The sequence below is a fragment of the Anguilla anguilla genome, chromosome 7 (assembly GCF_013347855.1).
Source record: "Anguilla anguilla isolate fAngAng1 chromosome 7, fAngAng1.pri, whole genome shotgun sequence".
In the NCBI taxonomy this organism is placed as follows: domain Eukaryota; kingdom Metazoa; phylum Chordata; class Actinopteri; order Anguilliformes; family Anguillidae; genus Anguilla; species Anguilla anguilla.
Window position 1 is genome coordinate 12,683,811 of NC_049207.1, and position 14,398 is coordinate 12,698,208.

Genomic DNA, 14,398 nt, shown 5'->3' on the forward strand with positions numbered 1-14,398 from the left:
AAATTACATTTTAAATGCCTCTTCATACTGCCCCTTTAATATATTTGTACAGAATGTTGCTTATGATTCAACCTTCTTGAAGACACTTCTTAGAGAATATACATGAATTAGACACACAACACTCGTTACACAACTACAAGTGCACAACTCCACATCCAGCTAGATGACATAAGTGGTAAACTGTACTAAACATAAGACCATCACTCAAGAGGTGCAGGGAGCAAGCATGACATGAGAAACTATATCACATTAATACTAGTTTTGGTCTTACAACCTACCTTTATTTTGTAAAACTGTTGTGATACGAGTGTATTCACAGAGATCTGCTGCTACCATTACACAATAAAAGTGTTTTAGGACAGCATGCCCACATCATGCTTTGCAGGATTAAAAACATTTTCATTATAATAGACACATTTACATGAAGAATAGACACTGCTTATACTCGTTATGAGTACATTCGTGTATAAAGGAAAGGTCTGGCATATCCGAGGGTTTAAAACGTTAGCACACAGGCGTTCTTAAAAAAATATAAATCTCAGCACTGTAATTCTTTAAATCCATACCATTGGTCATGTAAAAAGCGTGACTGTTTACAGGCCCAATCACATTAAACACTATGGCTTCGTCATCAAACCGCGCCGTGATACTTCCACGAAGATGCTATACTAAAAAATATACTTTAAACGTTAACAGCTGAGTAGGCTGTTTGAAACAAATTCCGTATTGTTAAGTCTCTGTTCTGTGGTCAAGTCGGGTCCTAAAATCGTTCAGGCCTTTGGCCTTTTCTACTCTCGCACGCTACGTTTAGGATAGACACGAGTATTCGCGTATTACCAATGTCATTGTCAATAACAAGCAAGTCGTTCTTAGGGGCAAATCAGAATCTTGTATTACTCCACTGTCTTTCACCGCATGGGAATAGCTAGCGGCTGCATTAGCGGTAAAGAAAAGGTTAGTGAAGTCAGTTACCTCAAGCAGCAAGAACGGAAATGCTTACATTTGGCTTAACAATAGTCCGACAGTAAGTAGACCCAATCGCCGTGTTCCGACTTCGTTACTGTCTTTTGTGCTAGCCTGGCACACCCTCTCTATTCTGACTGAATATACCATGGTCTAAGTTGTCCAAACTATCAGAGAGCTCTATATGTATGTGTATAGCTCTAGCTCTACGCTATCTGAACAAATACGTGGTAGCTACTGATTCGCATAATCTATTATGTTAGCGACTAAAGTATATTTGTTCTAGATTGCAGCCTACTAATTTAGCAAAAAAAAAAAAAGCAAATGCGGCAAGAAGTGCTGTATTTCCGTTGTCGTAAAATTCTTCCGATGGTGAAGAATGCCTTATTTGTTTATCGATACATTATGTACAGATGTGACGGAGAACCTATCGATGTTTCCATCGCAGCACTTTCAACACAAGCAATATCAGAAGGGCTGTCCTAAAATTTATTTTTATCGTGATGAATGCCTGCCCCGCAAGCGTAGAATTATGTTAAAAAGGCGGCACAATTATATCGATAAATATCATCTCTGGGGGGAAAACGCAGTCTTCTCTAGCAGGTAAATTCGCTAATTTTACAATTAACACACTCAGTTATTTTATTTCCCCCCTGTCCTAGTAGGGTGATCTCGGTTACTGAAATGAAGTATCTTCAGCTAACTAGCTGTCAAGCTGACTGCATTGGTGCTTATACAAATGCAAAATCAAGATGATTCAGCTGGTTATAGAAGTTGGCACAAAATCCTGAAACGGATCGGCCCTTGTTGTGTACCCCTTGTATTTAACGATGCATATTGATGAAACCATGGTGGATATCTGGAGTTTGCTGCTGTTTCCATGGGCACAACTATGTTTGCATGGGCACAACCTCTTCATTCCCTGATGAGTTGTCCCTGTGTTCGTGTCTGTCTTATGTTTGTTTTGTTGTATGTAACTAACACCTGTTAACTTACAACACACTCTCCTTATTGCTTTTGTAGTGGTGAAACCCAGTACAATAAGGACAAGCTACTTCAAGGTATAAATATTGCGTCTATGTTTGAAGAAACCACTGTCATTTATTAACCAGCATTTAAAGCCCATTTCAAGCCATCATTTTCTGTTAAAATAACTGTTGCACTTGCTTACATGGCACAGGACACAGGTTTTGGTCGAGGTTCCTATGTAACCTGTAGCTGTGTGGAGGATTACAATTGGAGTTCAAATTACTGTGTACATATTTGAGTAGGAGACCAACCAGATTCTCACCACAATGCCCAGAAATGACTTTTGTGTTCATCGTGCAATTAAAAACAATTCTTGTCAAGCTCATCTACCATTTTGAAATATTATTCCCTAAAATACCACCACCCCACATGTGTGCCTGTGCTCAAAAGTACCTTATTTGAGTTCAGTATCAATGCTCATCCTAGTGGTGCACAAGCACTGTAGCATGTGTCTCACAGGTAGTGCTGGGAGGTGCCAACGACTACCACAATTAGCTTTTAAATGTCACTGGTCTGCAATGGCCTGTTTCCTTAAATGAGGTTTCAGGGATATCCTGCCCAGGAGTTTTGGGGTGATAGATGGTTCAAGGACCTTGTATACAGTGCTGTCTTTTGTTCCAGCCAAGCTCTTAAATATGCTTTAATTCTGTGGTTCATTGAATGCTGTGTTGTTGCTGGGCTTGGTCCTCCAGGTCAGGGTGTGGACTTGCCCCTATCAGAGACTGGGCTGTGGCAGGCCGAGATTGTGGGAAACTACCTCAGTGACCTGAAGTTCACCAATGCGTTCAGCAGCGACCTGCAACGAGCCAGACAGGTGAGGCGTGTGATGTCATAGTAGCTTTGCAGAACCTAGAGTCTAAAAGACCTGTATTTAGCTAACCGGCCACCGATGTGTTTATAAATCAACAGCATTAAGGGCATTAACTTGTGTAAGAATTCATATAAAACAATACTTATAGAACTAAATAGTATTGCAGTAAATCTCTCCCTACAGATGAATGGTTATTAGCAGGGAGCTTATGGATCCCTTAAGCATTTTCTTCTCCTAAAGCAGACACTCCCTGCCTGTTCCTCATATGCATTTCAGACCGCTGATATCATCCTGAGAAACAACCTACACAGCTCAGGCTTGGAGGTCATCAGAGACCCCCTGCTCAAGGAGAGGGTGGGTATTCTTTGTGTATGGTGCCTGAAGATCATTTTCACACCCACCCGCCTTTTATTGTTTCTCCTTTTTTGTGTTGCAAAGTCAAATTAAAATATATTCATGTGATTTTTTTCCCCTACTCCTGTATAAATAAATCTCTACAATGTTCAAATGAAATAGTGTATTTTGATTATATTAAAAATAAAAACCTGAAAATGGCTTAATTCACACGTATTCACCCCTTTTGTGTTAGCAGCCTAAATTAGGACAGGTTTTTCCATTTTCTTAAGAGATTACTCTAAATACATGAATGAGGTCTACCTATGTTGATTTTGAATCCGCCTATGTTACGTTGCCTGCGTGCAGAATTGTGAAGACCATGGAACTGCCCGTGGTGCTTAGAGTACTGGAGGAGTTGTATTTAAAAGGTGCGCGCGCGTGCACGCGTGTCCGTGTCCGTGTGTTAACCTGAGCGTTCTGTCCGCGGCTCACGCTGCCCTGTCGCCGTGCAGAGTTTCGGGATCGCGGAAGGGAGGCCCGTGGACCACCTGAAGAACATGGCCAGCGCGGCCGGCCAGTCCTGCCCCAGTTTCACCCCGCCGCAGGGGGAGACCCCGGAGCAGGTGAGGCCGAGGTCCGTGGACCCTGGAGCCGTTGCACAGGGGCGTTGCACAAAGCCCATTGCACAGAGCCATTGCACAGTCCCTGTCACCTCAGCAGGTTTTCACTGTGTCACGGTTTGGAAGTAGAAGGGAGATAATTTGGCTTTCATTTGAAAAGCAGCCTGGATCAGCATTTCAGTGTAGCTCTTAATCACATGATGCCTTCATGTTGATTGCATCCAGCTCTACCTCTCATATGAGGCACATAAAAATACATATTTATTATTTAACGAGTCTCCAGTCTTTTACAATACATTAAAATTAGTTTGTTTCTAGTTCACCGGTTCCCAAACTGGTTCCTGGAGATAAGATGCCCTGTAGGTTCTCGCTCCAAACATTAAAAAAAGCAAACCTCCTTCAACAGCTAGAGATTTCTCTGAGCTGTGAATTAGTTGAAGTACTTGTGCCTAATTACAGTTGAAATGAAAATCTGCAGTAGACAGTAGATCTCCAGGAACAGCGTTGGGAACCACTGTTTTAGTTCATTTTTAGTTAAAATCATTTGGTGTGAAATTAATTCACATAATATGAAATTTTATGGAATTGGGGCTCATCATTCTTTAACTGAATGCTTAAAATTGCCCCGAAAATGAGAATGGAAATTAAGGCAAATTTGGATCATTTTGGCATGCAGTTTTCAAAAATGAACAGTAGATGGCACCATGACACAAATAAAGCAGACTCATCTAGCTGTCATGGAAATACTGTTGGATATCAGAAACAAGCATCTTAATTCATTGACCTATTAATATAGTAATTAGCCATTGTTGAAAATGGGACAAATGTTATGTACAAGTACTTAATACTGTACTGTCTTCTTTTTTTCCTTCCTTTTTAACATAATGTCACTCCTCATTGAGAATGTATAGGCAGGAAGCAGAGGATGTTCTTTTGACAGGTAGTTCAGAAACCACTCATTCCACAGCCAATCAGGTCTCGGGTTGCCTGTGAGGTATTGCTTGTCTCTTCATACATCAGTCTAAACCCCATGTGACAGAGTAGGGTTACGTGACGTGTCATAGTCAGGTGACAAGCTCGGGACCTCTGTCTCGCAGCCAGAGCAGGGCGGTGCTACCTGGATCGACAGTGGCTAGGTAGGCCGGAGGTGTTGTGTCAGGGTTGAACCGGTGGGAACTGGTGTGTGTTTGAGTGGTTTTTTTTATAGTGTGTGTGTCTGTGTGACAGAGAGAGAAAGTGTGTGTGTGTGTGTGTGTGAGAGGGAGAGAGACTGTGTGTGTGTGAGCGTGTGCTTCAGTTTTTTTGAGTGTGTGTGAATGAGTGAGTGTGAGTGTAAGTGAGTGAGAGAAACAGAGAGAGAGAGAGAAAGACACTGTACTCTCTGCGCAGGTGAAGCTGCGGGTAGAGGAGTTCATGAGGGTGCTGTTCCTGCGCATGGTGGCCGATCACTGCAGCCCAGACGAGCAGCGGGAGGGGCCGAACTGTAGCGGGGCGCCCCCGGCGTCCCACAGCGGGACCGACGGGCCCCTCGCCGGCCGGCCCGACGACGGGCTCCTGGGCGTCTCCGCCCACGCCCTGGTGGTCAGCCACGGGGCCTACATGCGCATCGCGGTGCGCCACCTGGTGGAGGACCTGGGTTGCTCCGTCCCCGCTAACGCGAAGACGTCCCAGCTGTTCTCCGCCTGTCCCAACACGGGCGTGTGCCGATTCGTCTTCACCCTGCGGCCGACCGACTCGGACCCCGCCCCTGTCGCCTGCCGCTGCGTCTTCATCAACAGGAAGGAGCACTTGAAGGCCGCCAAGGGGACAGACTAGCGGAGGAGTGCAGGAGGGAGGGAATAGCGGAAGAGTAGAAGAGTGTAGCTGATGGAGGGAGGAGGAGAGCAGAACACTGGGCGCTGCAGCCCCACAGTCAAAATGTGGTTCCGTTAATTTTATTTAAATCCATTCCATATGACATCATTTGGTTCATGCTTCCCTTCAAGCAGATATGCAAGTCAAAACATTTTAATTGGTTGATGGCGAAAACTGAAAAATGCACGAAGAATGCTCAAAATATATAAATTTAAGTAGTACATTTTAATCTTTTTAGAAAAAACATCTCTTCCTGGTTGGTGAGCTGTACATGTTCAGCACTAACTGCACTGTAGGTGTGTGAACATCCCAAACAGGAAGCTTCACTCATTAGACTTGCTATTGGTATTGATTGGATGCCCTTAACCAACATTCCTGCAAGGTATCAGTGTCTTGGCATGGTGAAGCCTCTGCTCTCTGGTAAATGCTAAATAAATCCTAAATATGGGCCCTCTTTTGTTGGATCAGTAGTAAGCTTTACAGGAATAGAAAAAATCTTGTCCCTGATTTTTTAAAAATAATAGACATTTTGTAATTTATGTGCTGACTGATTTTGTAAAGCAGTTTTTCAATTATAAGTCATTGGGTCTTTTTCTTCTGTTGACAGCCCAACACATGTATAACACAACAGGCTCACAACAATCACAGCCTCATTTTACAAGACTACATGTAACAACCAAGGGAGAGCAGAAAATGTTTAAAAAATTTTGGGAGGGGAAGGGGTCACTTATTTGGCTGTGCCATCATATGGTTGAGCCGGTTGCTGTAGACAGCATGCAGTACTTCAGTTCAGTACTGAGGAATAGACTTATAGTGCACGGTCACAGGGTAGTCAGGCTGCATGGGAAACTAGTATTGACCCAACATTCAGTCATTTTCCAGTATCTCATATGACGGATGATGTAATAAACTGACCAATAATGAGCTGCTGTTCCAGTGCCCTGCTCTGTATGGAATACATAAAGGCTGAGTGTGGGAAATGCGAATGCAGTAAGTGAATTACTACTTGAACGTCCATGAGTTCAGTTAGCAGGATCCACACACTAAGTACTGTATGCACATCAATCTAAATGAGGGGTCCCCTGCTGCTGGTCTCCTGGCTGGCCTAATTTAATTATAATTTTTTGATGTGTCCAAGAAAGCTACTGCTGAATAACTGTATTTATGAATAACCCAAACTACCTGAGATACTGAGTGTTAATGAGTCCTGCATGATTCAGCGAAATACTTCACTGAGAAGAAACAACTTTGTATTTATGAGCAAGAAATTACTTGCATATGGTGATTAAAGACTGCTCATTTTCCTTATATTTTGAATGCCTTATGATTTGTCTACAGTATGTTTCACATTACAGAAGAATTAAAGAAGCAACGTAACATCTGGATCTGGGGCTCTGTTTGGTCATGCTCAAAATGTGCAATGTAAGTGTAAGCCTTCAAATTCTACAGCACTGTGTAGGAAACAAAATAAAAAAGTCCTGATGTCATTAGCATCCTTCGAAGCGCACTGTGATTCAGCACTCCCACGCATCCCTCTGGAAACAAGCAGTTACCTTCGCAAGGTGCGGAATAGGCAGATTTTCTATGCCATCGGCATGCAGACATCTCTGCCATGACGTCATCAGTCACATGATAATGAGGTGGATTTGTTCTTTTTTTTTTAACGGAGTTCGACGGTGCTTTGTCACTGTTTAAATGTGTTCTCAGCTTTGACCTCAGGTTCCCTCTACCTATTGCAGAAGAGTTACAGCAGTCTGCTCATTGCTGAGTCACTGTCCTGCTCCTGGCTTTTTTCTAATCTTTTTTTTTTTTTTTTTTACTTTCTAATTTTTTTTCTCTCTCCGTTTCTATATTTATCCTGTGAAACTATATGTCCCTTATGAAATTGTATGTGCGAGCACGTAGAGAAACTGCGCAGTTGTTGATTTGCAAGAGATAAGTCACTTTTTCGTCTTTGTGAAACGGACCAATGGCGAGCCGGATCTGAACTGCGGCAGTGTGGCGAGGGGAGGCACTTCCCTACTCATTCACAGGGGTGCATCTGCTTTTTGCAGGTTGTACATTGACCGTTTTTTAATTTTTACTGTAGGTATTGCTGTCTCTTCCTTTGGTTTTGCACTTGCCCTATTTTTGGGTAGCTGGGTAACGCACACGTTTACCTGAGCATGCGTACAGGTGGTAGTCCGCACCCCTTGGAAGGCACAGGGTGAAAGTGTTACTGTATGGAGTATAGAGCCTCTATAACCTTCAGTTCTTTGTGACTTGATAAAGTGATATTTGTCCCATGCTCAACCACAATGGGTGTTGTTTTATGCAAGATTTTTTATATAAAATATATGTTAATGTATTGTGGTCCTCTTTTCTTTATTGCTGTGATTTGTTATACATCAGGACGGTTATGTCATTTTCATATCTTAACCTAACTGCCCCAAGGTCTGGAGCATGGGAGATGTGTGTGTGTTTCAGCCCAGAGCCTCTTGTGTATGTCATGTGTAACAGCAGTGACTGGAGGGGCACAATATTGATCCCAAATTGAGAAGGAAAAAGTCAGTCTTTCATCCTGAACAGTTCCCTATAGTGCAATGACCAAGAGTACCGTTCCAGATGAATTCTGTATTGGAGGTTTTGAAGCATCGTTGGTCCCTGACCGTACTGCTCTGGCTTTATTGATTTGTATTTAATGCGTAAGAGTGCTGGGTTTGTGCTGCAAGGTGAAAAGGCTTTTGGGAAGAGAGAAGGTGTCATCACTTAAAGCCAAAGTTTATGTGTCCTGGATTCCCCTGTGTCCATGGCCGTATCAAGACGATGCTTCACAGCTGTTCCTGGGATTCGTTTTGTTTTCTGTGAAACGGTTCATGGACGATGGGGTAGTAAGTCCTCATGAACCATAAAAGGGGTAGGGAGCCCAGCCAATGTCAGTGTCTTTTGGGTATGGACTTACAGCGGTTCGCTATAGCAACTTATTAACTATTTTTGGATTTGTTCTTACAAGTCGGTGATTGACAGTAGGTGATGCAAAGCCTCATTCTCAGCGCAAGTTCAATTTTTCACTGAACTCCGCTTCATTCATCAGTACTGATTGTTCTCATTGTACCCCATTTCCTTTCTCCTTGTCCTATCTTCCCTGTGGTTCGGCATCTTTCTTGCGTGCGTGTAAGAGCATGGCTAATGTTAACTTCACACCGGCAGCTTCAGTAGGGGAAAGGTATGCGCGCAGGAGACATAATGAGTGAAATTACTCATTACACAAATGTACTGAGAGGGTCACTCAGTCCTTGCCCGTCAGCTTGAAGACAGACAGGTTTTTCTTTTTGTTTTTTGTTTTTTCAAGAACCAGTTTAGAAAATAATGGCTTTTGACTTACGTAGGTACTTGTCCACTTCTAAATTTAGTTCTGGTGCAATTCTGCTGGAGTTATACTTTAAATAATAAGGTCTGGTTATATGATCCTTGTGATCTACATATCTTACTAAAGACTTCATCCCAGAAATTGTGTAGTTTTGGGTAGAGATGGAATATGTGGGAGTAATTTGCGTTTGTATCCCCACAGTTCCTGCAGCAGTTAGGTGTGATTGTTTTTATATTTTGCTGTAATTTTTGGTTTTTGGTGTAATTAAATACCTGAAAATTTCCAGAATTTTGAAAGTGCAGTTTTATGTGCTCCAGAGCATACTGCCTGCCAGTCATCATTTGACAGTTCATTTCTGAGTTTGGAACTCCATTTAAGTTTTGTGTTGTTTTCCTCCCTTTCTAGGCAATTCTAGATTATGTTATATATTTTGGAAATACTATTTTTCTTTTCTATGTTTTGATTTTCAATTAGAAACTTGATTAGTGGGTGTACATTGGTAAGTGTCAGGTGTCTTATTGAAGTCTGTATATAGTTTCTAATTAGAAGAGATTGTGCTAATCCATATTATTATGGCAGTGTTTCAAATTGATTTATTATACTGGTCCTGATCAGCTGGAAATATGTTTTTTTTTTAAAATCATTTTACTGACCATGTTCTTAAAATGTTGTGCATTATATTTGAGGCAAAGGTAAATGCTCCGTATTCACCAACTCTATGTGCCTGAGGTGAGATTTTTATTCGCTTTTCATAATGCCCTCAGTTTGCTGGTATTAGTCAAAGTGGTGATTTGAATGAGGAAACATAAGATAGAGGAGCAAAGCTACAGACTCTATGGCTTGAAGTGACATCTTTACCATGCTCATTCTGCCTGAGTGGGACCACGATCACCAGAGTTTCAGTCTGATCCCAAGGAGTTCATAGCACTTCCCACTTCTTCCAGCCTTTCCTTACCTGAGTGAATTGTCACTCTCTCTCATGCTCTGTCTCCTTCTCTTTTTCCCCTGGCACACAAACCATTCGGCTGCAGACATAGGCAGGTTGTGCTTTGGCTCTCAGCATTGGCCATGCACGAGCTGAGACCGATGTCAGTAGGTCAGTGCACCTGCAGGCCTCAACAGGCAGCAGTCACAATGATGAGACGCGCCTGGGTCTGGGTCTACCAGGAGGGCGCAGGATGATGATGTCATGGAATTCAGATAGGAATCATTTCAGTTGCGTGCGAGGAAGTGATGGGGTATTTTTGTCCTCTCCTCGGGAGAAACATCAACCACCTTATTACACCGGAACACAGCCCGAGCTCCAAAAATAGACTCAGGTGCCCATGCAAGTCCTGGGAACCTGTCAATGGAAAACCTGTTTGTTTTCTGATGTGGGAACTTCTGTGCCCGACAGACAGCTGTCCCAAAAGCTTCTTTTCAAGTCATGTGAGTCTGCATTTTGCCTGTTAACCAAAATATGCATTATATATGCACACATTTGTGAACTTCAGGATTCGTCAAGACTTCAAATTTTAGCTTAATGTAATGCATAAACGAATATGTAAGATATTACTAGTTGTAACTCCCACAACCCAATTTAATCATAAATGAATGTGGACAGTGTGCAGGAGTATGGACACTCGGTTAACCAGAGGGGGTCACAGGTGCATAATAAGCTATAGATGTCCGCCAAATAATATCACCTCCCCCCTCTCTAGGCAATGCTGCAGCCGCAGATCTTGGAGTCCATACACACACTAGGATGGTGTTTTAACAGGTTGAGCCAACCAGTACCCACATTAAGTAACTGCTGGTAGCTTCTGCTAAAGAATCCAAAAACCATGAACATTTTTCTAAATATTAATATGCAGATAGAAAAATGAAAATATTTTACATTTTCAAATTTTAAAAAAGGAAAATTAAAACACCACCATCTTATCAATATTATTTATTTGTCAACAAAAATTCAAAGACAAAAATCCTTCCCCAATCTTATGATATACATATAAATATTATAAATAACAATACATGAATACATTTAAATAAATAAATACTTTGGATTGATACGTTGTCCGCTGGTGGTGACCAGCACCTCTCTTCCACAGAGTTTAAATCTAACAAAGATGGTTTGGAGAATGGTATTACATTTGAGAATACTGTGCCACTTAAAGTTTCTGTTCACTGAGAACTTTTTACCCCTAGAATCCACTGTAGGCATTGAATTAAATATATTCAAGAGAAACATTACCAAGCGCAATGTATTACTTCTGAGCACGATGTGGCTGATGAGCCACACAGTATTAGTAAGCTACTGTATATGAAAAAATACCTATAAATTATAAGAATTTATCAAATCTGCAATATTTTTCAACCACTTTCAACTATCCGCCATTACCTGTTGCTGTGGAAATTAACTGCATATTGCAATTCATTTCTAGTAAATTTCTGTGACAAAGTTGTTTTAAAATAAAGAAAATACTGAAGCAGTTGGCAAAAGCCCATGATATAAAGGTTAACTTTCGGGGTAAAGGGTGAAAGAACAAAAAGATTCTTGTTTCTTGTCAGGATACATTTTAAAAACACAGTACTAATATTGCCTTGCAGTGAGAGGTTTGGCATGTCCTTGCCGTTCCTCCATGAACAAAGCCATACTTCACTGCAAGCTGTATGTACTGACGCAGCTGGATTTTTATGGGATTTTAATCCCTGCCCTGGTTGAGGAAAATCTATCACTACGGGAAAAAATAACTATTCCAGGTTGCTCCGTTTATGAAAATAGCATTGCACAGGTTTGACTAAACAGCATTTTTACACAGCCTTCCCTGATTTTTCTTGTCTTGTTTCAGCTACCTTACCATGCACCTTCATTTTAGACCTTCTGAAGCAAGTTTGAAATTTGCCTAAATCAATCAGGCTACTTTAGCTTTAATAACTTACGGATACAAGAGGTAAAAGGTCTGGTACTGTAGCCTAAGGGATTCTCTCTGTAACATCTTTAAATAAAAAAAACAGTGGGTTTTTCAGACCAGCTGTAGCAGAGCCCACCTAACGCACCCCTCCAACCCGGCCCTCCCCTCAGCCCAGGGTGCCTGCTATCCGCGGACTGCTGGGGTTCATGGAATGCAGCACCTGCAGAGGGTCGTCGTGAAAGGCGGACGTGATGGTCTCCTTGGAAACGGCCCGGCCCTGCTCTGGCGTCTCCGCCTCCTGTTCCACGTCCTGGTCCAGGTCCTGGTCCTTGTAGGCCTGGGAGTCCGAGCCCTCGCCGGGCTGGTTGAGCGTGCGCAGGGGGTCAGACGGGTCCACCTGCCGGGTCCTCTTCTCCCGGTGCAGCAGGCGCTCCAGGGGCACGGTGTTCTTTTCCGACAGGAAGAGGGAGTAGGGCGGCAAGTTCTTCCCCGCCACGTATGCCTGCTTAGCCCCCTCTAGGTTGAGCACAAGGCCGCTAGTACAGGAGTAGTACACATCGTAGTGGTTCTCCAACAGCTTGTGGTGGAAGAGACAGTCTTTGTTGCAGACAGCCTGAGGAAAAACAGAGGAAATGTTGCATTTTCACACCATCTCTGTCACTCATTTGTACACAACAGGATAGAATAGTGTCGTTTAGAGAAGCCGAACAAGTGTTTTAGAAGCAAGCATGTATTTTATGAATCTGGTGCATCTTGATTTTGATATGGAATTTGGTGATATGTAGGCTAAAAAACTTGATATGAGGATCGCATAAGAATGAATGGGCTGCCGTGATAAATAGAGGAATCCTAAGGACATTTAAAATATGACACAATTCCTTTTCTCCCCACAGTGCATAACAATGTGACATTTAAGGCTGACCGTTTACTTACAGAGCTGAAAGGTTTTCCCTCGGCATCCATGCACAAATAGCGGTTACTTTTTACACCGAGTATAGCCAGGCGATCTCTTGCTTCCGATTTCAGCAGCACTACACCTGTTCAAGAAAAAAGCGTGAATTAGCCTACACACGTTTTACATATACAGTATAGGCAAATTCTGAGTAAATAAAAAGCCACTAAACAATCCACAATGAAAATATACAATTACCTGAAATTTTCCCACGACATCATATAACTTGACATTGACTGGATTTTAAACAAAAACTTTTGCTGATTGTCTATTACTAAAACATCATAAATATAGACCTATTTAAGGCAAAGTCGCTTAAATACACTGAGATTAAATTTACATAAAATGTATCTTGAAATGCAGAGTATATTGCCAAAGTAAATGCTATAAGACCAGTTTTATTGTAAATGTTACTTTTGTAATGTTGCCAATGGTCCGAGTTTCTGTAAGGTTTGAAAATGCTGTAAGAAAGCTACATAAAGTCTAAATTAATAAATGAACTTACTGTATGAACTTCTGCTCGTAGTTTTCCTAACTTGGCCATTCAAAGTGATTTCCAAGTAGAAGTTGCTGATGTCCGAGGATGTCTGCAGGTGTACATATCTTTTGGGATTACCCCAGTTGGATCCAAGCAGCGGAGATGGGTTTGGGAAAGAGTCCACTATTCTGAAACACTGAAGAGCAGCCAAGCAGAGAGCGAGGAATGACGAGTGCATATTCAGGCTAGACACGGTGTTCCACATAATACTCTGAGATCCTAGTCCCAGCGTAAATAATAATATTTTTTAAAATAAATTAGTCCAAAAGCTTGATTTGAAGTCGAGAAAGCCCGCCTTTGGTTATTGCACGTCAGAGACCGGAGTTGATCTGATGTCCCGAAGTTTTGGTGGCGGCTATTTAAAGCCATCTAGTGCCCCCACCTTGCTCACATCCTTGACAGCGCGCTCGCCCCCTAAAACAGATGTGTAGAGGTCCCCTGGGCGAAGCGGAAGGAAGGAAGGCACAGAAAATCCGAAAGCTTTCCACTACTGTGTTTATTTTGAAGGCAATTGGCCCAGGCGCGCGCAGCGGTTTCATATTGAGCAATCACGCTTAAACCGACCTATCACTGTTTTCATCCTCCCCCACGCGGATTCTGGACCCTTATTCCAAGTTTCTGAATTTTAGCCTTTCATCTATAAACTATTTCATGAAAAACATTCATTGTTTTACGTTCTGTAGTAGTCTACTACGAGAACTAAAACTAGTTTTGCATAATATCCGAGGCTGGCCATAGGGCAATGATGCACGCAGAAATGAAGGTAATACGCGCTTTATTGCGAGTGCGAGTTATTTCATGTTGAAATATTAAAAATTTATAATTCACAAAATCAAGACCTTTAAAGGTCTAAATACAATACGACTACAGGACGTAGGGATTAAAATGCAGTTTCATAGCAGTGAACTGAACATTAGAAAGTCCTGGTCAAATAATTGTGCCTATATGTATAGTAATCAGAAATAGCTTGTTCATGTATAGAACATGTGCATTTAAAAAAATTGATGTGTTACAGCCCACACTATCACTATAGCGTGTTTAACCTACAGTGCCTG

The 14,398-nt window shown here is 42.1% G+C and overlaps 2 protein-coding genes across 2 annotated transcripts; one reads left to right on the top strand and one right to left on the bottom strand.

Annotated features, from left to right (window-relative positions):
- The first annotated feature begins 609 nt into the window (after nucleotides 1-609).
- Nucleotides 610-6,998, top strand: tigara (TP53 induced glycolysis regulatory phosphatase a). Its single transcript, XM_035426114.1, has 6 exons — nucleotides 610-1,024; nucleotides 1,987-2,024; nucleotides 2,685-2,806; nucleotides 3,080-3,157; nucleotides 3,652-3,762; nucleotides 5,149-6,998. The coding sequence occupies exons 1-6, from the start codon at nucleotides 993-995 to the stop codon at nucleotides 5,572-5,574; spliced, it is 807 nt and encodes a 268-aa protein (XP_035282005.1). The 5' UTR covers nucleotides 610-992; the 3' UTR covers nucleotides 5,575-6,998.
- A 3,933-nt stretch (nucleotides 6,999-10,931) lies between these two features.
- fgf23 (fibroblast growth factor 23) lies at nucleotides 10,932-13,861 on the bottom strand. The gene is made up of 3 exons (XM_035425234.1): nucleotides 13,311-13,861; nucleotides 12,787-12,890; nucleotides 10,932-12,466 (listed from the first exon to the last, which is right to left on the bottom strand). The coding sequence occupies exons 1-3, from the start codon at nucleotides 13,546-13,548 to the stop codon at nucleotides 12,020-12,022; spliced, it is 789 nt and encodes a 262-aa protein (XP_035281125.1). The 5' UTR covers nucleotides 13,549-13,861; the 3' UTR covers nucleotides 10,932-12,019.
- Between the last annotated feature and the right edge of the window lie 537 nt (nucleotides 13,862-14,398).